The sequence below is a fragment of the Sebastes fasciatus genome, chromosome 3, assembly GCF_043250625.1.
Source record: "Sebastes fasciatus isolate fSebFas1 chromosome 3, fSebFas1.pri, whole genome shotgun sequence".
In the NCBI taxonomy this organism is placed as follows: domain Eukaryota; kingdom Metazoa; phylum Chordata; class Actinopteri; order Perciformes; family Sebastidae; genus Sebastes; species Sebastes fasciatus.
In genome coordinates, this window is record NC_133797.1 from 12,789,345 (window position 1) to 12,813,962 (window position 24,618).

The 24,618-nt window shown below is 42.0% G+C and overlaps 1 protein-coding gene across 2 annotated transcripts in view; it reads left to right on the forward strand.

The window, feature by feature from the left end:
* Positions 1 to 24,618, forward strand: part of cnnm2b (cyclin and CBS domain divalent metal cation transport mediator 2b) — a 69,367-nt gene that overhangs the window by 18,446 nt on the left and 26,303 nt on the right. For both annotated transcript variants that reach the window (XM_074629065.1, XM_074629066.1), the window contains exon 2: positions 21,802 to 21,945. In XM_074629065.1, the coding sequence (XP_074485166.1) occupies positions 21,802 to 21,945 (144 nt within the window). The remainder of the gene's footprint in view (positions 1 to 21,801; positions 21,946 to 24,618) is intronic.

Genomic DNA, 24,618 nt, shown 5'->3' on the forward strand with positions numbered 1-24,618 from the left:
TAGAAACTCTGCCTATGCAGCGTTGTTGTAAATGCACAGATGCATTTTTAGGTCATTCAGTTCTCTATAGTGTGCCTGCACTTTTTTTCCCCCTCCCTAGTGTCTCCCAGCTAACAGCAAGGGGGGGAAACTGCTAGTAGAGCCCCACTATGGTCTGCAGGCCCCTGCCACTGCTCCAGCTGACCCTCCAGACCCGTATCCAGGCTCCAAGCCTAAACCCCATCCACAGCTGACCCTCCAGCTTCAGTTAGTATTCCTGTCCTGTTTGCAGCCTTTGCACATGGTGATTTTGCTGTGCTCACATTAGGGAGTTATCATGTTTGGTGAATGTTAGTAAGTCTTGATGTCCTTCAGGTGACAGCTGTCAGTGTTTGTAGATATCAACTTCACTGTTCAATATTGTTGGAATAGCTATTGTATTTTAGGGTGGATTTACCCTTTTGGGCATAATAGCTGTAACATGTTTAAAGCATCGTGTTATTTTTATGAGTAATGGTTAATTAGTAATCATTAGTAGGGACTTCATGTTCAGTGAAACAGTGTTTATGGCCATTTGAGAGTTACTGGGTCAATGTCTGAATTGTTTGAGCAGAATTATTTCAGACAATTTCTAGGAAATAGGTCCTGGTGATGATTGACTGCTGTTCACATCTTTCTACTGTGGCAGGATGGCGTACCACAAACATGGACACAAATGGATGGACTTTATTATTATATTATTAAAAAGGACCTATTGTGCTTATTTTTAGGTTCATACTTGTATTTTGGGATTCTAATAGAACATGTTAACATGTTTTAATGTTAAAAACGCTTTATTTTATTCATACCGGCTGTGCTGCAGCATCTTTTTTCACCCTCTGTCTGAAATGCTCTGTTTGAGCTCCCGCTCCCTGCTCTGATTGGTCAGCTGGCCCACTGTTGTGATTGGTCAACAGAATCAAACTCTTTGGACTCCACTCCAGCTCCGCTCTAACTAGCTTTGTTTGAGGGCGTGCCAAACTAGCTGTTATGCAAATGTGTTACTTGGTGACATCACCAGGTTACAGCAGAAAAGGCGGAACTTCAAGCGAGGTGTTTCAGGCAGTTCAGGAGCAGTGTTTCCGTGGGGGAGAGTAACTCCCTTTGGCGTGGACTTTGGGCTTTGTAACTTTGCATAACTTTTACATGCACAAAAAACTATATAACACACTAAAGGAAAGTGAAAAAGCACAAAAGCACAATACGTCCCCGAAATGTAATGTCTATGGAAAGCTACAGCGGCCGCTACAAGCTCAGCGAACTGCGGTTGTTTGATTCTGTGGCGAAGTGTGGCCAATATAAAAGTTGGGAAAGGCTTATCTTTTAGCAGCAAAGTGCAGCCAGAGAGTACCCGCAGCCAATCAGTAAACAGATCCTGTGACTCCTGTGACATGTTGACCTATGTTACAAAGAATTTCTTCCCGCCTGAAACACATGAACACGCCTCCCGGCTGCAGAAAGATGTAATTATTGCACCGAGCCGCACTTCGCCGCTGCCTGGTGTGAATTTGGAGTAAGGTTAAGATTCTGATAAACCTTTACAGTTCATTTACACTGAGATTTAACTACTAACTGATTGATACTCTGTTAAAATGTTTATATATTACTAACATGGCCTTTAAGCTACAGTTATTAAAGGTGAGAACTAAAATCAGTTACACAACAGTAAGTATGCAATCAGCCAGCCCTGCACCACGCAATGCAGTAACCAAGTCATCATTTGAACAGGGAGTTCATGAGATTTAACCAGGATACTGTCCTTTAGATTTCACAAAAAGTGATATTTCCACTGGAGTGAATATTTGCATAAAAACCGTATCATATATCATATATCATATATCATATTTCACTCACCGTGATGATTTATGTAGCCAGTAATGTAATAGAAACCACACAGGAGGCAGGATGTTCTTGGAGGTTGCATGTTTTCCTCAATAACCCACATTCTCAAAGCTTATTGCACAAAGCACGGGAGCTTTTTTATAGAGTACTTAGCTCATTCTAGCTTTAAGGATTTCGCCCCAGCTAATTGTTTTTATTGAGGTATTAATTATGAGTTTCAAAGCTTCAAGTACTCGGTGCCAAACATGCGTGTTTTCAGGTGTTTAATTAGCTTACTCTTGACTGTGTCACGAGTGCATCGAATGATTCGGCCACAGTAGTGACATATTACTGCTGCTGATTTTGGTGATATTCATTACTAAAGTTTATTGTCAGAAGTATTATAAAAAAACATTGTCATTTTAAACACGTCAGCGATTTATTATGCATTCATACAGTATCACACTTTACAGAATGGGCTTGTATATGATTAAACACAATAAGAGGTGACTTAAACAAATTATATGGTTGCATTTATATGGCACTTTTATCCAAAGAACGTGATACAATTTGGCTCTTATTCACCCCCACACACACATCACACATCACACATCACAGCCGGGGATCGAACCGCCAACCCAGTGATTAGTGGACGATCCGCTCAAATGATCAACGGCTTACTGCACACAAAATTTGCTCCTACTAACAGCCTGTGTTAAGTGAGATAAATGTTGTGTTGTTCATCTTTAAACATGTGTGATATATAAAAGAAAATAGCATTGAGCTTAAAGTCACATGGAAGCAGCAGTTGGAGTGTCTTTAGCTTCCATAACAGGAAGTATTCCCAAGTGGAACAGAATAGTGGGTGGAGTGTTATTATGATAAGGCTTAAAGGTGCTATTGATAATATTGATAATATTGATAACATTGAGCTGCCAAATGTCGCATTCTCCTTCCCCCCTTTCTTTGCATTAACTTCACAACAAGTCGTTGCCAGGCACTTTGTTATGCTCTGGATCAACAACAGCGTGGACTCAAATGTAGCACACAACGAGACGTTTTAAAGTATGAACAAAAGAATATTTATTTTAACAAAAAAAGGTTCCAGGTAGAACAAGGAGCCGAGTTCAGGAGTGAGCAGGCAGGTTGGAGCAGCCACAGCTGGCAGGTAACAGACCTGAGCACAGAGCAAACAAAAACACGAGATAAGTCCAAGATATCCAAAACGAGAGCAACAGCAAAGACGAGAGCCAAAAATATTAGTGAGCCTGATTTAGTTTACTATACCACTGTGGGTGACGGAACGATCTGGCGACGAGTAGCAGGAAAACCGGGGTATATATACTGCAGGTGATGATGATTGGTAGCAGCTGTTCCAGCCGAGCCCGCCCAGAGGAGGATGAGGAGAAGGGAGGCCACACCTCCCGACACACTGACAAACTAGACAAACCAGGGGAAAACACACAAGAGACAAAAGGACAGGGAAACATAGGAAACAAAAGGAACTTCTAGACTAAAGGTAGTGAACATAACAGTACCCCCCCCTTAAAGAGAGCCTCTAGGCGATCTACCAGGTTTCCCAGGATTAGCCTGGTGAAACTCCCTAACCATCCCAGCATCAAGGATGCGGGAACGAGGAACCCAGGAGCGCTCCTCTGGGCCGTATCCCTCCCAGTCCACCAGATACTGAAATCCGCGGCCTCGCCGTCTAACATCCAGTAATCGTCTGACCGTATATGCTGGCTGGTTGTCAATGATCCGGGCGGGAGGAGGGGGATTGGTTGGAGGGACCAGAGGACTGGTGAGGACTGGTTTCAGCTGGGAAACATGAAAAGAAGGATGAATCCTTAGGGATTTTGGCAGGATGAGTCTGACAGTGGAAGGGTTGATAATTCTCTCAATCTCAAACGGTCCAATGAAACGGGGAGCCAGTTTTCTGGAGTCAGTCTTTAAAGGAATGTCTCTGGAGGACAACCAAACTCTCTGACCTGGGATGTAGACAGGAGCCGGAGTCCTGTGACGATCCGCGATCCTCTTGTTTCTTTCAGCCGTACGAAGTAGAGCAGCCATAGTGTCCCTCCAGACCTTGCGACAGCGTCGAAGGTGGTGCTGCACAGATGGCACAGCCAACTCCTCCTCTTGTGCTGGAAACAGTGGAGGCTGATACCCTAATGAGGCTTCAAAAGGAGAAACACCAGTGGCAGCAGAAGAGAGAGAATTATGCGCATATTCAATCTAACATAACTGTGAACTCCAAGAAGATGGATTAATAGCAGCGACACAACGTATGGCGGATTCCAAATCCTGATTAGCCCTCTCTGACTGTCCATTCGTCTGAGGGTGGAAACCAGAAGACAAACTGACAGTGGCTCCGAGGGCTTGACAAAAAGACTTCCAAACTTGAGAGATGAACTGAGGACCACGGTCTGAGACGATGTCCACGGGAATACCATGCAGGCGAAAAACATGGTTAGTCAAGAGATCAGCTGTCTCATGTGCAGAAGGCAGCTTGGGAAGACCAATGAAATGAACTGCCTTGGAGAACCGATCAACAATAGTAAGTATCACTGTCTTACCATTTGAAGGAGGAAGACCAGTGACAAAGTCCAATGCGATGTGGGACCAAGGGCGACCAGGTATGGGTAATGGGCGGAGCAACCCCACAGGCGGCCGATGAGATGTCTTTCCCCGGGCACAGACTGTACAGGCGAGGACGTATTCCTTGACGTCCCTCTCCATTGTGGCCCACCAGAAGTGTCGTCTGAGGAGTGACAAAGTCCTACTTATCCCAGGATGGCAAGCGAACCGGGAAACGTGTCCCCACTGCAGGACCTGGGAGCGAACTGACACAGGAACAAACATTCGATTAGCGGGGCCAGTACCTGGATCCGGTTCTGCACGTTGAGCCTCCCGAACCGCTGACTCAACCTCCCAGGTTAACGTCCCCACCACCAAGGCTACCGGCAGAATGGTGTCTGAAACACTTGGTGACTCCTCTGATGAAAACTGCCGGGATAACGCGTCAGGCTTGATGTTCTTGGAACCAGGACGATACGTAAGGGTGAAGTCGAATCGACCAAAGAATAACGCCCACCGAGCCTGGCGGGAATTCAGTCGTTTGGCTGACTGGATGTAGGCAAGATTCTTGTGATCAGTCCATACAATAAACGGAATCTCCGAACCCTCCAACCAGTGTCTCCATTCCTCCAGGGCCAACTTCACTGCCAACAACTCACGATTTCCCACGTCGTAGTTGCTTTCAGCTGGAGATAGGCGTCGAGAGAAGAACGCACAGGGATGTAGCTTCTTATCGGTCTTTGAGCGTTGGGAGAGGACAGCTCCCACACCAATGTCCGAGGCATCAACCTCCACGACATACTGAAGAGAAGAGTCAGGTTGCACCAGGATGGGTGCGGACGTAAAGCGGTCCTTTAATAAGGCAAACGCCTGATCCGCCTCAGGAGTCCATCGAAAAGGAACAGCAGGAGATGTGAGCTTGGTCAGTGGTGCAGCAATTCTGCTGTAATCTCGGATGAATCGACGGTAGAAGTTGGCGAATCCAAGAAAGCGCTGCAAGAGCTTCCTGGAGGAAGGTTCGGGCCACTCTGCCACTGCTTTGATCTTGTCCGGATCCGGCCTCACCTGCCCACTCTCAATGATGTAACCGAGGAATCCAACAGAGCTGACGTGAAACTCGCATTTCTCCGCTTTCACAAACAGTTTGTTCTCCAGTAGTCTCTGGAGCACTTGGCGCACATGAAGCTGGTGTTCTGCGAGATCAGAGGAAAAAATCAAAATGTCATCCAGGTAGACAAACACAAACCGGTCCAAAAAATCTCTCAAAACATCATTAACCAGTGCTTGAAACACTGCAGGAGCGTTAGTCAGTCCAAACGGCATCACTAAATACTCAAAGTGACCCAGTGGTGTGTTGAATGCTGTCTTCCATTCATCTCCCTCTCGAATCCGTACCAAGTGGTACGCGTTCCGCAAATCTAGCTTGCTGAAGACAGTGGCTCCCTGTAGAGGTACAAAAGCAGAGCTGATTAATGGCAGAGGGTATTTGTTCTTCACCGTGATATTGTTTAACCCTCGAAAATCAATACACGGGCGGAGAGTCTTGTCTTTCTTGCTCACAAAAAAGAATCCTGCCCCTAGAGGCGAAGAGGAGGGTCTGATGAGGCCAGCGGCCAGATCGTTCTGTTATGCTCTGGATCAACAACAGCGTGGACTCAAATGTAGCACACAACGAGACGTTTTAAAGTATGAACAAAAGAATATTTATTTTAACAAAAAAAGGTTCCAGGTAGAACAAGGAGCCGAGTTCAGGAGTGAGCAGGCAGGTTGGAGCAGCCACAGCTGGCAGGTAACAGACCTGAGCACAGAGCAAACAAAAACACGAGATAAGTCCAAGATATCCAAAACGAGAGCAACAGCAAAGACGAGAGCCAAAAATATTAGTGAGCCTGATTTAGTTTACTATACCACTGTGGGTGACGGAACGATCTGGCGACGAGTAGCAGGAAAACCGGGGTATATATACTGCAGGTGATGATGATTGGTAGCAGCTGTTCCAGCCGAGCCCGCCCAGAGAAGGATGAGGAGAAGGGAGGCCACACCTCCCGACACACTGACAAACTAGACAAACCAGGGGAAAACACACAAGAGACAAAAGGACAGGGAAACATAGGAAACAAAAGGAACTTCTAGACTAAAGGTAGTGAACATAACGGAGAAATTACAAAATTAGACATCAACCACGCACTTTGATAGCCACGGTTAGCTAGTCACCCAAATCATAAGTTATTGAATCAATTCATGTACGCATATGCCCCCAACTTCAAGATCATCGAAAATTCAACTTTTAACAAATTGTATTTCTTCTTTCAAAAGTGACATAGTTTTGCTTTAAGTACAGAGCTGGTGTGAAGATGTATTCAGCATAGCTTAGCAATAATTCCAGAAACAGAGAGAAACAGCTGGCCTGGTTCTGTCCATTGTAAAAAAGAAAATGTGTCTGTCAACACCTTTTTAAGATCACACATTAACATGTATATTATTTGTTCAATCTATAAAATAGGGCGGTCAAAGTTAACGCGATAATAAGGCGTTATAGCAAATTTGTTTTAACGCCACTAATTTCTTTAACACATTAACACAATCGATCTTTCGGAGCTTGCAGTGGGCTCAGTTTTAAAGCTAGAGTGAAGATACTGGCAACATATGAAACTAAGGAATCCATTGGTACCAACCATGGCATACTAGCTTGTCAGGAAAGAGGCTAAATAACGCTCCAAAAGTTTCGGCAAGGAAACACTGGCATGGCCATTTTCTAAGGGGTCCCTTGACCTCTGACCTCAAGATATGTGAATGAGAATTGGTTCTATGGGTACCCACGAGTCTCCCCTTTACAGACATGCCCACTTCATGATAATCACATGCAGTTTGGGGTTCTGTAACTAGTTTGCACTTGCTTTTTTCTGTTACACATCTTGTTACACTATGGTGTGGGCTGCCAGACATGGTTGGTGGGCATAGATTTGGGTTTCACTAACCAACATTTAGTCCATTTTAATTGAACTCAGGTGCAGTTCAACCTCTGGTGCGGTTCGTTATGAATGCAGTAATCGTACTCTGGTGGACCAAAACAACCGATCACTGCTTGTGAGCTTCTTGGATGAGAAGTGAAACGTCTTCAAGAATCTAAACCAAGTCCCGTTGCTGCCTGTTATTTAACCCTTACTCGGATACCATGACCTGGATGACCGAGAACCTTCACAAACACAGGAAGTGTTGCATTTTTTTATATAATGAATAGAAATGATAATGTAAAAGCAACGTTTTTACCATTCCACCGGTGCAACCGACTGCAAATTCTGACTTTCTGTCCAGGGTGTCGCTATTGCACCAAGTTAGCGCATAGAGCTTTGAATATGTCGTTGTCAAAGAAAGTATGCTAATGTCTGCTAGTGTAGAGAGGCTGTCTCGAATTATACTAGGTACTATAAACCATGTGAGCAGCCAAACTTGTATTCCTAACCCAGACCAAGTGAACAAATCATAAATCAGTGTGAGACTAGCGATGAAACATAATGATTTAAGCTCTTTGATTGGTTTAAGCTCTGTCAAACTAGTCGCCGTTGTTCATGAGAACACAATTTTGTTTTACTCAATGTCAAAGCAAGAAATACTACTTTCATGTGTTTTGCTACTTAAAAACACCCCCAGTTCTTGTCATCGTTGTGTGATGTGCTCACCATTCAGCAGTTGCAACACTCAACATAACAGAGCAGCACCTGACCACAGGCCCATTCATTTATCCCCACTGGTTTCCCATTGATGCCTCTCCTTATGACTGAGGCCCAAAGGAATCTCCACCCAGGGGACCTTTCAACAACAAACGCAGCCAGCTACGACAGCAAGCTGCTTCTCTGAATGAACAACAATGTCATTCCAGCAGTGTGTGTGTGTGTGTGTGTGTGGCTGTACTGTATGTGTGTGTGTGTGTGTGTGTGTGTAGTGAAACACCACTGGCTAGTAGCAGCAGAGTGATCTTGTGACCAAGGCCCCTTAATGACAGTTAGGAGCTGTGAGCAGACTTAACTTCTCTGCGTTACCCTGATTAGTCCATATCATGCCAACTGTATTGTTTGACCCAAGGGACCGAAGCATCAGTGACTGAACACCAGTGGTGGAATTTAACCTAGTACATTTACTCGGATACTGTACCTAAGTACAATTAAGTACTTTTCCTGCACTACTTTTCAAAGGGGAATATTGTACTTCTAACTCTACTACATTTATTTGATGACTTAAGTTACTTTGCAGATTCAGATTATTAATACAACATATAATCAACTACTAAATTATGATGGTTATTATAGATTAAGCCAGTGGTTCCCAACCTATTTTCCTTAAAGCCCCCTCTCCTCCCCACACTTGTGTCTAAGAAAATCTGAGCCCCCGTATCTTTCTTCAACTTTCTTTAATGAATATAACTCCTCAGTTTCGTAAATAAAATGTTGACGTCTTAACGGATTTGCCAAGCGAATGCAGATAGTGTTAGAGCCACAATTAATTTTTTGTTATTGTGGTTAAATAAATTTAATTTATGGTGTTAGATTGTTGCAAGAACACCCAGATAACACGTGTTACCAGGTGCGTCAAGCAGGAGAGCAAATGTTGTTTTTGAAAGTCTAAATGCCAACAAATATGGATTGAAACTGACTATTTAGTTAGATTTTGCTACTAAGTAGCAAAATAATGTGCAAGTGACCCTTACACATCACATCACTAGCTATAATCCAATAATATAATGTACTGTACATGAAATGAGCCATTCTGCATAATGAGTACTTTTACTTTTGGTATAGTACATTTTGATCCTAATACTAATACACATAATAATAACATAACATAATGTAATAATATGTACTTTTACTTCAGTAACATTTTGAAAGACTTACTTGTAACAGAATATTGTTTCCACTGTGGTATTACTACCTTCACTTTAGTAAAAGATCTGAGTACTTCTTCCACCACTGCTGAACACAAACCCCAGGCTGGCTGAGGTCACACACAAATACGTCTGCTTTATAATGCAGCCGAGTTCAAATTAAGCTTTTACAAAAGGTTAAAAGAAGTGAGTAGTTACTTGTTGATTTCTGTTGTCATTGCATGTATAAAGCTTTCTGAGCACAGGACAGTGTCTGTAACCACTGGACCACCCTGTCTCACTAAATGCGGGCAACTGCATTTCCCATAACCCCATTTATAGCAAGAGTGCTTCTTACTTTTGTGCCATTAATCACTGCCGCTGAATTGTCTGGGAAATCTGACAGTCACATATCAGTGTAGAGGCTTGTAGCTGTCATCTCTCTTCCTTCTTTGTTTATGGTAATACACTATTATTTAATGTGCTAATGATTTGCTGTTACAGTACTTCAAGAATGTATTATCTTTCAATCCATCAGAGATTTCAAACAGTTACAGTCCCTCTTAGGCCAGTAGCTGTCATTTCAGTCTCCATGCTTCATGTCTTCACACACGTTTGATAGTATTTGTCGTCAGCAGTAGAATATTGTGCCCGTTTTGTTTTGCTATTGAAATTACTATAGTACAATTAGAAATTCAATAGTACAGTCGTAGTGTGAGATATGAATGTGGTGACATAAAATAGACCTGCAGTTTGTCATCTGTAATTCCTTGTGTTAGCTTGTCAAGGACTGTTTAGCTTTGTCTGAACTGTGAGTGTACAACCGTGTGTGTGTGTGTGTGTGTGTGTGTGTGTAAATGAATATTATGTCTGTGCTTCCCAGCTTTCTTGCTGGAGAACCAGTGAATTACAAACCATCCCCATAACTCAAAGATAGTAGCCCGAGACTACAGTATGAAACCCTACTTGGAAAGGGAAGTGCTTTGGTCTTGGACATAAGAATATGTTTCCTCACCATGTTGAGCATTACTCTGCATAGGTTGGGAAATAATGACTATTACAATCTGAGCTCTAGAGCAATTTGTGAGAATGCTGTGTAGGGGAGAGCACAACCATTGTGACACATCTGTTAGCATGCCAGCCTTTCTTTTGGCACAATGGGCCAAACTGGCTGCTGATGCTCAGGGTCACGTAGTATTTACTCCTACCTCCGGGTCTGAGATGTGAAGCCAATGCGGAAGTGCCTTAAGCTTTGTTTATACTCGCACGCGACACCGTGGCGCAGGCCTCCGTAGATGGCGCGTGCACTACGAGCATGTACAGTCGCGTTTATGCTCAGCGTGTTGTTTGTTGCAGTATGCTCCGAAACGCCAGGGGAAGTAGAAACTAAATGTTCTGTGGATAAGCAAGAAGTCAACGAGTGTTACTGGAAAGGAAAGTACGTACCGCCAAACATTTCATTTATGTACTGTAATTATTACTGTCACTTATCTCCAGGTCAAATTATTGTCCCTCTCGGTGCTTCCCCTCGGGTCGCCATTCCATGAGACCTTTTTTTTTAAGCGTTTATTAAATGATCTTTCGTATTCTTCTAAAGTCTGCAGCATAAAGCCTCTTGTTTCCCCAGTGTGTTGCCTATTTCTTTCCAAGTATTTAATGACATGTGACTGTCCCTGTGGTCTCTCAATGAATAGTTGTAGAGACGTCTGTACAGGCCAGTCTTCCCTTGAAGGTATCCATGTTGAAATGAAAGGTGCAGCGAGCACAGTGGGTGTGTAGTTACAAAAATTCAGAGGGGCACGACCTAGCGCTGTGACAAATTGCAGTTCCTTCGCGAACCACTCGAAAGCCGCCATGAAGTAATTTTCTGGCGTGCTCACCTTGTGCCGGCTTCACTACGGCGGCCATAAACAACACTTTAAACTTGCATTCTGTCTAATAGCCAGCAGGGGGCGACTCCTCTGGTTACAAAAAGAAGTCTGATTGTATAGAAGTTCATGAGAAAATGAGTCTACTTCTCTCTTGATTTATTACCTCAGTAAACATTGTAAACATGAGTTTATGGTCTCAATCGCTAGTTTCAAGTCTTCTTCAATACAGCATGATGTTCATTTAGTAAATTATGGTCCCATTTAGAGTCAAATGGACCATAAAGCAGGAGATGCTTTAGGGCATGGTTACCTTGTGATGCAACGGGTTGCTACTACAGGGTTGTCTGGTCAGGGAGTTGTCCGTGTTTTCATCTTATAACTTTAACCCTTTCACAGTGTGTTTTCAGTTCATGAAAGTTAATTATAACCTTTGTGGTCGCCTAAAAATGCATTTTTCAGCATTCAGTTGTACTTACTGTAGCTCTACATTCTCGTGTCACTTCTGGTTGCAAAGAACCAACATGGTGATGGCCAAAATGACGAACTTAAGTCTTAAAAATTGCAGTCCACAAACCAATGGGTGACGTCACGGTGACTACGTCCACTTCTTATATACGGTCTATGATTTAGTCAGATTCCCTCTTCCGAGCTGATGGGAAAAACACAATTTCTCACAACTTCAGCTAGATGCGAGGTGCATTAAGAAGAGAGGCTGTCTCGAATTATCAAATCTCCAGCAACACTTTTAAATATTGAGAAAGTCTTAATGAAGGAGACTCTTGTGTTTCACATATGGTTATCATAAAAAATAAAAATAAAAACATTCAGATCCAAACTTGGGGAAACCATAAAAATATTGGTGGCCAGGTAAACACCAGCTTCTCCTAAACTCTGCACTCCAGGGAAAATTTGCACTTTTCCTTTAAGTCTCCTTTTCCTTTTAGTCTCTCCAGGTAACAGTTTCAATACAGTTCTCACTGCGCATAAAGTCTTATTGGCAGGTGTGTAAGATAAAAAAAAAAAAGACTAATGCCTGGTACAGACGACACGAGAATCAATTATTGGGCCCGATTCCCCCTTCCGATAATCGTCAGCAAAGCCCTGATTTTTTGATGGTTCTAAAGATTATCTTTCCAGATATTCTTGTGGTGTAAGGTATATTTTTGCATCCCCCGATCTGCTCGGAAGTCCATTGGCATGGCCATGTTTGTTTACACTAAAGTCACGTTTGATTGCGAGAGACTTTGCAAGATTTCTGTTTTTTTTAGTCGGGACTCTTGTTGTTCATGAATGAATCTGTTAGTGTGTGGTGTGTTGTTTTGGCTAAAATCGTTGCTCACCACACACTATACTAACAAAACGGTTAAATTTAACATAACACGTCGTTATATGTGGTGTCTCTCACATTCAAAAAATCCTTTAGTGTGGGCCAGCCTTAGAAGGGAACAAAATAATCCCTTATAGTCAAATTCTTTGAGTGACGTCACTTGTAGGTTTTCCAGAGCCTCTCTAGACCAGCAGCTGTATTCCCCTTTACAGTAAATGACTGAATATGGTCGGTTCCCTTAATTATATTATTCATTCATTCATTATCTGTAACCATTTATCCTATTCAGGGTCACGGGGGGGGGGGGGGGGGGGCTGGAGCCGATCCCAGCTGACATTAGTATTATTGAATTTGTCTGTTTTATCCATAATACCGGCAGACAAGGAAATACAGACACTTATAAACACAAACATACAGAGAGACACACATTCCACTTACAGAATGTCTCCAGATAATACAGGCCAAGACGCAGAACAATGTTATTTCATTGCATATATGTTCAGACCAAATGTTTGTGTAAATGAAGAAGCTTTAAATAGTCGACATGTCAGCTGCATCGGGGTAAAGTTTTTGTCCATGGCAATGGAAAAATGGGTCAGAACGGCTGGAAACTTTCACTGGAGGTAGATTTAGAAGAAAGACTGTCCAATGGGTTCCCATCACCCTAACTTTGCACTATATTTGTCAGTGCTCAAATATTTGGAAAAATAGGGGGAGAGCAAGAGAGGGAGGGGGGCAATGATGAGTGTCCACAACAGATACTGACCCCTCATACTCCCACCCCAACTCTCCAAGCCTTACGGGCCTATTTATAGGGGGAAATTGCGCTATGGAAAAATATGACAAAGCTGCATTCCATAAATAAGCTGGGAATGGTGGAAAAGAGCACACGGCTCAGTCTCTGAAGGCCTGAGTCGAGGTTCTCAGGCTTGGCTTTGGATTGACGGATGAATGAATGAATGGATGGATGGATGGATGGATGAATTGTTGGTTTGGCCCAATGCAGCTATCAAGAGTTGGAGTGCTTTTAATTTGGGCTTTTGTCAATCTACAGGGTAAAATGAGCCCACTGAAAATATTGATGCTTGAATTGTTGTATCCTCAGTTAAGTATTGTCCACAGTATTTGTTACTGTGGTGACAGAAACGTTGGCACACTGGTCATTATAAGGTAATTAAATCTACCTGTATCTTCAGAGAGTATATGGGGTACTTGGTTACCTATCATTCGGGGCACAGGTCATGTTTTTTTCCTTGCATTAAGGGACCTGAAGTCTAGTTTACATTATATAATTTGAAGTTACTCATGGTGGGAATTTCAAAGGCTTATATCAATATTTTTTAGTAGGGTTGTCTAAGTTAACGCGATAATAACACGTTACCACTAATTTCTTTAACGCATTTACACAACTTGCGATTTTGAATTAACCTCTTAAAAATCCGACGGGCCACCGCCGTCAGGTTCGGCCGCTTTTTGATATTTCGGAGGTTGTAACAGGCTCAGTTTTAAAGCTAGAGTGAAGATACTGGCATCATATGAAACTAGAAAAACCTAAAGAATCCATCGTCCATGTTGCAACTACCATGTCATACTAGCTTGTAGTGAAGGAGGAGATATGTGAATGAAAATGGGTTCTATGGGTACCCACGAGTCTCCTCTTTACAGACATGCCCACTTTATGATAATCACATGCAGTTTGGGGCAAGTCATAGTCAAGTCAGCACACTGACACACTGACAGCTGTTGTTGCCTGTTGGGCTTGAGGTTGCCATGTTATGATTTGAGCATATTTTAATGCTAACTGCAGTACCTGTGAGGGTTTCTGGACAATATGTGTCATTGTTTTGTGTTGTTAATTGATTTCCAATAATAAATATATACATACATTTGCATAAAGCAATCATATTTGCCCACTCCCATGTTGATAAGAGTATTAAATACTTGAGAAATCTCGCTTTAAGGTACATTTTCAACAGATAAAAAATGTGCGACTAGTTTGCGATTAACGACAGACAATCATGCGATTAATCGCGATTAAATATTTTAATCGATTGAAAGCCATGCTAGCAGCGTGTCTCCCGACTCAAATATCTAACAAACATTACATGGATTTCAAACAAATTTTGTACCACATTCATGGTCCCCAAAGGATGAGTTTGGTGATTTCCTGTAGCGCCACCAGCAGGTTAACATTTTTTCAACTATTAAGGGGGTGACCTCAGTAATTTCTAAAATGGAGATCTACCTGTGGAGAAGAGATCTATTGCTGTGCATCGTCATCCTTACGCAGTCAGTGTTTTAATGCACACAATTTGCGGTGTGGCCCCTGACTCTCTCCTCGGTGAGATTAAACACTTCCTGGTACCTGAGTCATCTGCTGCTTTGTTGTTAGGGGGAAACAAAGTAATCCTGTGTGTTTGTGTATGTGTGTGTGTGTGTGTCTTTACTTAGACTGAAACTGCCATTTACAGGTCTAATGACACAACCATTATTCTCAGAAATGTTTCAGAAATTGCTCATGAGAGCCTTTTACAAATGACTTTTCATAAATGAATTTCAGTCTCTGGCCCAAGAAAACATGCTTCCTTAATGGATGAAATCGAAAGTGAATTGACCCCCCGACCCTGATGTGTGCAGTGTGCATGTGTGCTGGACTACCCAGCATGCATTCAGCCTCAGCCCAGCTAGACAGCCCCAGATGTCAGGCAGCAGTGGTGGCTTATAGGACCCCAGACGACTGGTCCTCGCAAGGACACGCTCTCCCCGTGGCCCGCTGCCAAGTTCCAGGCTCCAGATAGTCCAGAGGGTCAGCCTCCCCGCTCTACCTCCAGTCCCCTCCCTCACAAAACCCACTGCCATAACAGCAGCTAAGGAGCTATGAATAAACAGGCTGTCATTGTCTCGTAATATATTTATGGAAGACAGAAGCTGCATTTTTTCTGTTGCTTGTGTGGTATTTTGTCTTTGTGGGAAACTGGAAAGTATGCACTCATCTTGTGGGACTGCGAGACAAAATGATTTGGAGTGGAGCTACTGTGCGAAAAACGAGTGTGTGTGTGTGTGTGTGTGTGTGTGTGTGTGCGTGTTTGTGTGTGTGGCATTGACAGAGACAGGAATAGACTTTAGATAGACTTTAGACAAAAACACCAGAAGAGGAGTTTACATGGGTACAGTGCTCGTAAATTGGCAACTTTTAGATCTTCATTACCATAAAATAGTGCCACTTGAAACTACCATCATTTAGAATCTTGTGGTGCTCATAAAGGTCAGCTGATCAAGCTGATTTGAATTTTCAATGCACTTTTTGTAAGCCGCTACAGACAAAAGTGTCTGTGAATAAATGTTTGTGTATTTAGAGCAAGAAAGTATCCAAATCTATCTATCCATCCACCCACCTTGAAAAGCGTGTGAGAATTTTACTGAATGATTCTCAACTCTGATGTCTGTTTTGCTTCTTGCTAATGTTAAGTAAGTCATATACTGTATAATAAGATTAATATTCATAATATACACTGTAGTCCGATATGCTCCACTCCCTAGTTGACTGTTACATTGCGCAGCTACCACTGGCATATGTTATACGATACATAACACTGATCAGCATCCTACAAGAAATGATAAAATAGTGTGGAGGGGAAAAAATTTAAATAAACTAGAGACCATCTTGCGATGGGATCACGCCAGCCGTGATGCCAAATCAGACCAGGGTCGTAAAGTGGGGAAGGGCAACTTCCCATTTCCTACCCCCCTACTTTCGGCGCCCTTGCTCGGACCACACCCATCTTTGAAAGCGACTTTCATTTTGATCTCAACTACAAACCTGCAAAGTTTCATGACTGTATCTTGCATGGTTGCGACGCTATCGTGGTGATAAAATCTGTCCACAGACGGAAATATAAACACCTGGCAAAGTACTCAAAACCACCTCTGTGTCTCCAGGACCACATTTTGTCATGATGACTCACACACAGACTCACAAGGTGAAAACAATACCGGCGTCACTGTCGTGCCTGATAACTACAAATTGGAAGTTTTATATGTATCTGTCTATCTGCATGTCTTGCAGCATGGCTCTAGGGATAGCTATGTATGTCTGTCGGCCTGCTGCTTTAGTCCAAACTATACTATCTCAACAACTGTTAAATGGATTGCCATGAAATTGTGTACAGCCATTCGTGTTCCCCAGAGGATGAATCCTACTGACGTTTAGTCTTGTTCATGTCAAGACTAAAAGTTCACAGCCCTGCTAGCAGGTCTGTGAGACTGTACTTAGGCTCAGTAGTGCTTCGAGCTAAATGCTAACACCGACAATATTAACATGCTGATGTTTAGCAGGTAATATTTACCATGGTTTCAACTTAGGTTAGCATGTTAGCATGCTAACATTTGTTAGTTAACACTGAACACAAAGTACAACTGAGGTTGATGGGAATGCCATTAGTTCTGCATGTGTTTGGTCATGAACCAGTAAAATTGTACCTGATGATGGCACTAGATGAGAAATCAAGGGAGCACAAAGTGATTACAATTCATGCTGAGGGAGATATGAATGTTTGTAAGAAATTTCATGGAAATCCATCCAATAGTTGTCAAACAATTCACTCCGAACAAAAAGTGTCAACTAATGTTAGCACTAGAGGAAAAGTCAGGGGATCACCAACATCAGAAACCATGAATGTATATATATATTGAACACACACACACGCTAAATCCAGGATAAACTGGATTGGTCCCTTCACCTCTGACCTCTAGATGTGTGAATGAAAATTAGTTCTATGGGTACCTACAAGTCTCCCCTTTACAGACTTTATGATAATCACATGTAGTTTGGGGCAAGTCATAGTCAAGTCAGCACTCTGACAGCTGTTGTTGCCTGTTGGGCTGCAGTTTGCCATGGTATGATTTGAGCATATTTTCCTCTGCTAAATGCAGTACCTGTGAGGGTTTCTGGACAAGATTTGTCATTGTTTTGTGTTGTTAATTTCTAATAATAAATGCATACATTGGCATAAAGCAGCATACATGTATTTGACAATTCCCATGTTGATAAGGGAAAACTTTGACCTGCTGAACGCTAGCGGAAAAGTCAGAGGATTACCAACAATAGTAGACTTTATCCTCTGGGCACCATGAATTGTTTGTACAAGCTTTAATAGCAAAACATCCTATAGTTGTTGAAATATTTCACTTTGGAACAAAGTGGTCGTTAAACCGACCAAGTGACCGACATTGCTATCCCTGGAGCCACTGCACTAGTGTGGCAAGATATTTGCTCAATACATGTCACTAGTTAAACAGGTAGCCTAATGACTTCCAAAGAAAATATACTGAATAGTAAAAAGGGAACTGTGGTTGTATGGTTTTCCCTTCGCTGTCACTTCTATAGAATTTATGAAATGTCTTCTTACATTACAGCCCATGGGTCAGACTCTAAAGAAAACACTCTTAAACTTTGCATAAACATGCTTTTCTCAGTCATTTCTACTGAATAGCTTCCCATTCATTTTTTTCCCTGTGTGTCATTCCTTTTTTTACTAGTGACCTTAGCGTTCTCTGTTAAAGGTCTTACAACGGGTCATCTCTCATAGTTAACACCAAGTAAACTCCTCTGTAGAGGGAGGTGATGGAAAGTGTTCTCAATGTGAACAAACATCCTGATGGGATTAGTTTAACTTGTGAAACAAGTGACTCGCCGCTGTTACATTTGTGCGTTAGGTGAGTGTGAGCACATGGCCACTTAAAGAGCGGAACAGATTGTGTGTGATCTCAGTGATGTCCTCCACCTCTTATGAGTCAGCTCACGTAAAGGTCGGAGGTCGGGCCTCGTTTTGTGTCAGAAAGGTGAGGTTACGTTGACACACATTCCCATTGGCTGTTCCTCTGATAAAGCCGAACCTGTCATTCCACGAGGGGTGGACATAATAACAAGAACAGTTTTACAATATATTCAATCGAATACTACATTTCTGCAAAAGACATTTAAATAAATCATTACAGTGCTCACTTTTTGTCGAGACTATGTCAGAGATGTATTGATTTAACTTTTAATTTCATGAGGTTGTGGTCTGTGATGTTGTTGTGATGTTGTTATATTGTGTTGTACAGTACAGTTTCCTGTTATTTTGTCCATTCTACAATGGGTTTAAAGAGCACTTAATGATACATTCATTTGGGAAGTCTCGCTCATACAGACCTTATATAAGAAGTGGACATAGTCACCGTGACATCACCCTTTGGCTTGTGGACTGCTGTTTTGAAGCCTTGGGTTTGACAATTTGGCTGTCACCATCTTGGTTTTTGGCTGTCGCCACTTTGTTTTTTTGCAACCAGAAGTGACACGAGAGGATGGAGCTAAGTACAACCGAAAGCTGAAAAAGACATTTTTAGCAACCACAATGTTACAATTAATTTTCATGAACTGAAAACACACGAAAGGGTTAAAGTTGTAAGACAAAAACATGGACAACTCCCTGACCGGAAAACGCTGTGGTAGCGACCTGTCAATCACAAGGTATCTACGCCCTAAAGCATCCCTTGCTTTATGATCCATTTGACTCTAAATGGGACCATAATTTACTAAATGAACATCATGCTGTATTGAAGAAGACTTGAAACTAGAGATTGAGACCATAAACTCGTGTTTACAATGTTTACTGAGGTAATAAATCAAGTGAGAAGTAGGGTCATTTTCTCAGACTTCTATACAATCAGACTTCTTTTAGCAACCAGAGGAGTCGCCCCCTGCTGGCTATTAGAAAGAATGCAAGTTTAAGACACCTCTGCATTGGCTTCACTTTTCAGACCCAGATGTTGCCCACTGCATGCAACCAAAGCCTGCTCAAACGGGAATGGTCAATGCTACTCGGACTACAAAGGGAAACCAGAACGCTTCCGATACCAAAATCTTGTCCCGTTGCCTACAGATTCTGTATTTATAGATATTAACTCTACACTACCTAGGTTTAGGCAATAAAACTACAACTTCTTTAGGTTTAGGCAACAAAATTACAACTTCTTTAGGATTAGGCAACAAAACTACAACTTCTTTAGGTTTAGGCAACAAAACTACAACTTCTTTAGGATTAGGCAACAAAACTACAACTTCTTTAGGTTTAGGCAACAAAACTACAACTTCTTTAGGATTAGGCAACAAAACTACAACTTCTTTAGGTTTAGGCAACAAAACTACAACTTCTTTAGGTTTAGGCAACAAAACTACAACTTCTTTAGGTTTAGGCAACAAAAACCACTAGGTTAAGTTTAGGGAAAAAGATTGTATTTTGGGTTAAAATAATTACAAAGACAACTACACATTGTTGGTTTCACACGGAATGCAAACTCCGGTCTCCTGGATGAAAACCTTGTGTTTTGGGCCCATCCATTGTCCTCCGTCATCCACCCCTAATGGACTTTCACACTGTCTATACTACAGCGCCTGACTTCCGCTTTTGATCCTGTCATAATTATCACGGTCGCTAGAGGTTGCTGTCTTGTTCTTTTAGACCTTCTTTCGGTGATCTACCATGTGAATAGATGATAAAACCTACTTGTGGGTGTAATAGGCCCCTATTGACCCACATCTATGGGGCTTATAGTGACTGATAACACCTATTTAATAGCCTGACAACAGTCTAATTGGCTGGGGGGAAAAAATCATGAAACTAGTTTGCTGAAAACAAATCATTTTTAATTATCTCACTTCACTGGCATGTTTTCTGACTTGTCATGTTCAGTTCACACTTTCAAGATTGAATTGACACTAAGGGCGACATTCTTTGCCGAGAAAACCTAAATTTGGAAGCTTTGTTTATAAACCTGCCATGAGTGAAGAGGATGCATTTATAAAGTAGGAAGTGAGCATTGATCTGTTTCACTGTACTGTGCTTTGCTGGCCACTCCATTTGCCTTTCCCTCTCCGGGCAGTTTAGAGTAATTGCTTGCTCAAGGACTTCTGAGGCCTGATTGCTTTAACCCACAAGGCTCCATTTGTGTTTGTCCTAGTTAAACCCAACCCTCAGTGATAAAGCAACATGCTCCAGATGTCCATGACATCTTAATAGAAATAGGGAGACTCCACTGTTCACACTTTGAACATAACACTTGAATATTGCCTGCCATTTGCAGACTATATGTAATGGTGGATTTCTGGTGTTTACATTATTAATACCTCTCTTTGTGGATCTTACCCTGCCAGCCTATCAGCTGTAACCTGAGTATATTTCTTGAAAGCATCAATTCTGCATCTAATGCTCACAACATTCTCCCATTCAGACTCTCCGGCTCTGTGCACTGCACACATGAGTGTGGTGTCATCGCGTTTGTGAGGAAGCAGTGAGCTGCAGTGCAATAAAACACTCTCGGTGATCAGCCCTGGGTCCTCTCAGTCTGTGCTCTCCTGCAGCAAAGCAGCCAACATTAGCTGAAACAGCATGTGAGCACTGACTCAGTGATGTACCTGTGTTCTCCAGAAACAAACACACACACACACACGTCGCTCGCACACCCATACACTCTGACACACGCGCATGCACACGCACACACAAGCATCCTCCATTATTTACGCCAAGGTGTATCTGCATGCAAACGGCCCATTCCGAGACAATCTGATCACACAGCGGAGGCTTCGCCCGGTCTGTTCCTTCGCTCGGTGAGAATATCGCCGGGGCGGAATGGAAACTTCATTTTGCAGGGGCTAATATTAGCCTGGGCCTCTGGAAAATTCCTTTTAAATGATCACAAGCTGAGAAAAGGCAAAGAATTTGTTTAGCGTTTTGCTTGACAGTATTCTCTGCATACACGGCAGTTTGTTTCTTTTCTCTTTTTTTCAGTTGGTACAGCTCACAGGAGGGTCCTGGGAACACAGATGTCGAGGGAGGGAGGGCTAAGGGGACTCGCATGATGACATTCAGGACTGTTTGACTGTCAGTCTGTCTGTCTGAGTTTCTGCTGGCACTGTTAACACTTGAACTACCATTGTCCCGCATCCCTGGTCATTTAACTGATACGGAGAACAAATCACTTTCTGTCACCTGCTCTGTGAGTGATCTGGAGTGTCAGAATGCTGTAGCCTCAGTGTTGCGACAGTCTCAACACTATCTGATTAATGTGATTAATTGTTCCTATTATTTCGTAGTATAAAATACCATATATAAAGTATTTATCTGTGACGTTCAACTTCTACACTATAAAACGGAACAAAGTGGAAATAGCCATGTGTCCCTGTCTGTTTGTTCGCTCATACCTCCATCACTGCCTGACCTATATTTAACTCCCTTTATCATTATATGACCCTAACTATATAACCTGTGTTTGTGTCTATGTTTTCTTAGGAAAATCCCACCTAGCCATAGTTCAGCGGGTGAACAATGAAGGCGAGGGAGACCCTTTCTACGAGGTTCTGGGTATTGTCACCCTGGAGGACGTTATTGAAGAAATCATCAAGTCGGAGATCCTGGACGAGACTGACTTGTACAGTAGGTTCCCCTCTTGAAACGCAAACCCCCTTAGACTGTAAGACCTCCAGCCTGTCACAGTAAGAGCACCAGTCTATAATCCATGACCTGCTGTAAACTGATCAAAGCCCAGCAGTTGGACTCTATTTAATAGATCTATTACACTATGACCATTTAAACCAACTTAATGTAGGTCAAAATCATGCAGCAAAATTATCTAAATATTAGGGCTGTTAAAGTTAACGATAATAATAACGATATGATTTAATAATATATACGTTATATATACGTATGTGAACCCAAATTAGTTTTTACGCCACTCATTTCTATACAACTTGCGATTTTTAAGTTGTAGCGGGCTCAGTTTTAAAGCTAGAGTGAAAATACTGGTATCATATGAAACTAAAAAACCTAAGGAATCCAAGTGACGTTTATTCAACATCAATCATAAACAGCGCTTTCAATTTGGTTTCAATGTTTGATATCAATGAAGATTCAATACTTCTGCCTGACGACATTTAAATGTTTCAATCTGATTTTGCCCTCTGGGTAATGCGATAATAACGCAAATTCGTTTTGACGCCATTCATTTCTTTAAGCAATATGCGACTTGCGTACGCTATTAGACCTTTTGGAGGTGGTACGGGCTCAGTTTTAAAGGTAGGTACTGGTATCATATGAAAACTAGAAAAACCTAAGAAATCCATTGGCACTATCCATGTCATACTAGCTTGTTGTTAAGGAGGCTAAATGACGCTGCAAACTTATGCAAAATTTTGGCAAGGAAAAACTGGCATGGCCATTTTCAAAAGGGTCCCTTGACCTCTGACCTCAAGATATGTGAATGGAAATTGGTTCTCTGAGTACCCACGAGTCTCCCCTTTACAGACATGCCCACTTTATGATAATCACATGCAGTTTTGGGGCAAGTCATAGTCAAGTCAGCACACTGACACACTGACAGCTGTTGTTGCCTGTTGGGCTGGAGTTTGGCCATGTTATGATTTGAGCATATTTTTTATGCTACAGTAAATGCAGTACCTGTGAGGGTTTCTGGACAATATTTGTCATTGTTTTGTGTTGTTAATTGTTTTCTAATAATAAATATATCCATACATTTGCATAAAGCAAGCCCTCCCATGTTGATACAAGTATTAAATACTTGACAAATCTTCCTTTAAGGTGCATATTGAACAGATAAAAAATGTGCGATTAATCGCGATTAACTATGGACTATCATGCGATTAAACGCGCTGAAATATTCTAATCGATTGACAGCCCTACTAAATATACATTTCTGTAACCTTGCAGGGACTTTAAAATAAACACTAGCGCTGCTAGGCCATTGACAAGTGGTTTATGGTCATGGCACAATATATCATGATATAAAAATGGAACAGGCATTGTGGAGCTGAAAATTGATTTTAATTTTAACAAAATTGTATCGGTTGTTAATTCTGAATGGTGCTTTTCTGCATACAAGAACATACTTAAAGCTGCATTAATCAATATTTTTATATTAGCAAAGGATCAAATGACTACATGTAATGTGAAAGGTGTCGCTCATTGGGAACCTGCAGAGGATTACCACCTGACCCTGTACTTACTCTATGCTCATTGGAGTGTCTTCTGCATCTTTCAGGGTGTTGTTTTGGTTTTGCCATTGACCAACGGTCAACATTTCAGGGGTTCTGGTGTAGCCAGCGAATATATGGATAACGGATATCCGGGCCAAGACTTCCTCTTCCGTGCGCCGGTCATTGTTTACAGTCCGATTAGCAACTTGAGACGTTGAGACTGGAGTTGAGAGACGACGTCCATGACCGGATTGTTTAACAAGTAACCAGTTTACACTGCATATGAATGCAGATTAAAAAAAAGCTTATAAAAAGCTAAATCATCGTCAGGCGATAGCTGATGGGTTCCGAGACTGCATTTCGGCCAATTCGTTCTGCCTCTTTTGCTCTTCTCACTGACTGTTTACCTGCATGCAACCATAGACTGTATATGATAAGTGGACGTAGTCACCGCGATATCACCCATTGTTTTATGGACTGCCATTTTGAAGCCTCGGGAACCGTGGGTTCATCACTACGAGAGACTCCTTTCACATTACATGGAGATCATTGTTTATATACAAAATATTGATTGGAGCAGCGAAAAAAATGTCCTAATCTTACATTTTTGTAACAGTGTTTCCGTTAAGGTTTGTGGCCAGCTGAGGTGTTTGGAGAATATTACACCAATTTTTTCATTTAATAAAATCTCCTACAGTATAATAGGGCTGGGCAATATGACGATATACATATATTATCACTTTACTTACACATTTCTTAAGTTTCATCCCTGTCAAACTGAAAACCATGTTTCATGTATCATATCAAACCATGAGCTGACTGTACTGTTACACCTCTGGTGGTTTATCAGTAAAAACCTGCAGACATGGAGTAAGTGCCAGTCTATTTGTTGCCCTAATACATATGGCTTTAAGTAATGCTAAGAATGTGGTAAGCTAACAATGTAGCCCCCTATAGCTCTCTTTTAGTTCTGAGAAGAACGCCACAGCTACATTTCCAGAAAAAGCAATAAGCTTTGGGTAACTCAAGTTTAGTCACCCTATGACCCGGGAGGACTAGCTCACTGTCTGTGGGGGTGGCGTGGATCGATCTTTTGCTGTTGCACAAAAAGTTTTAG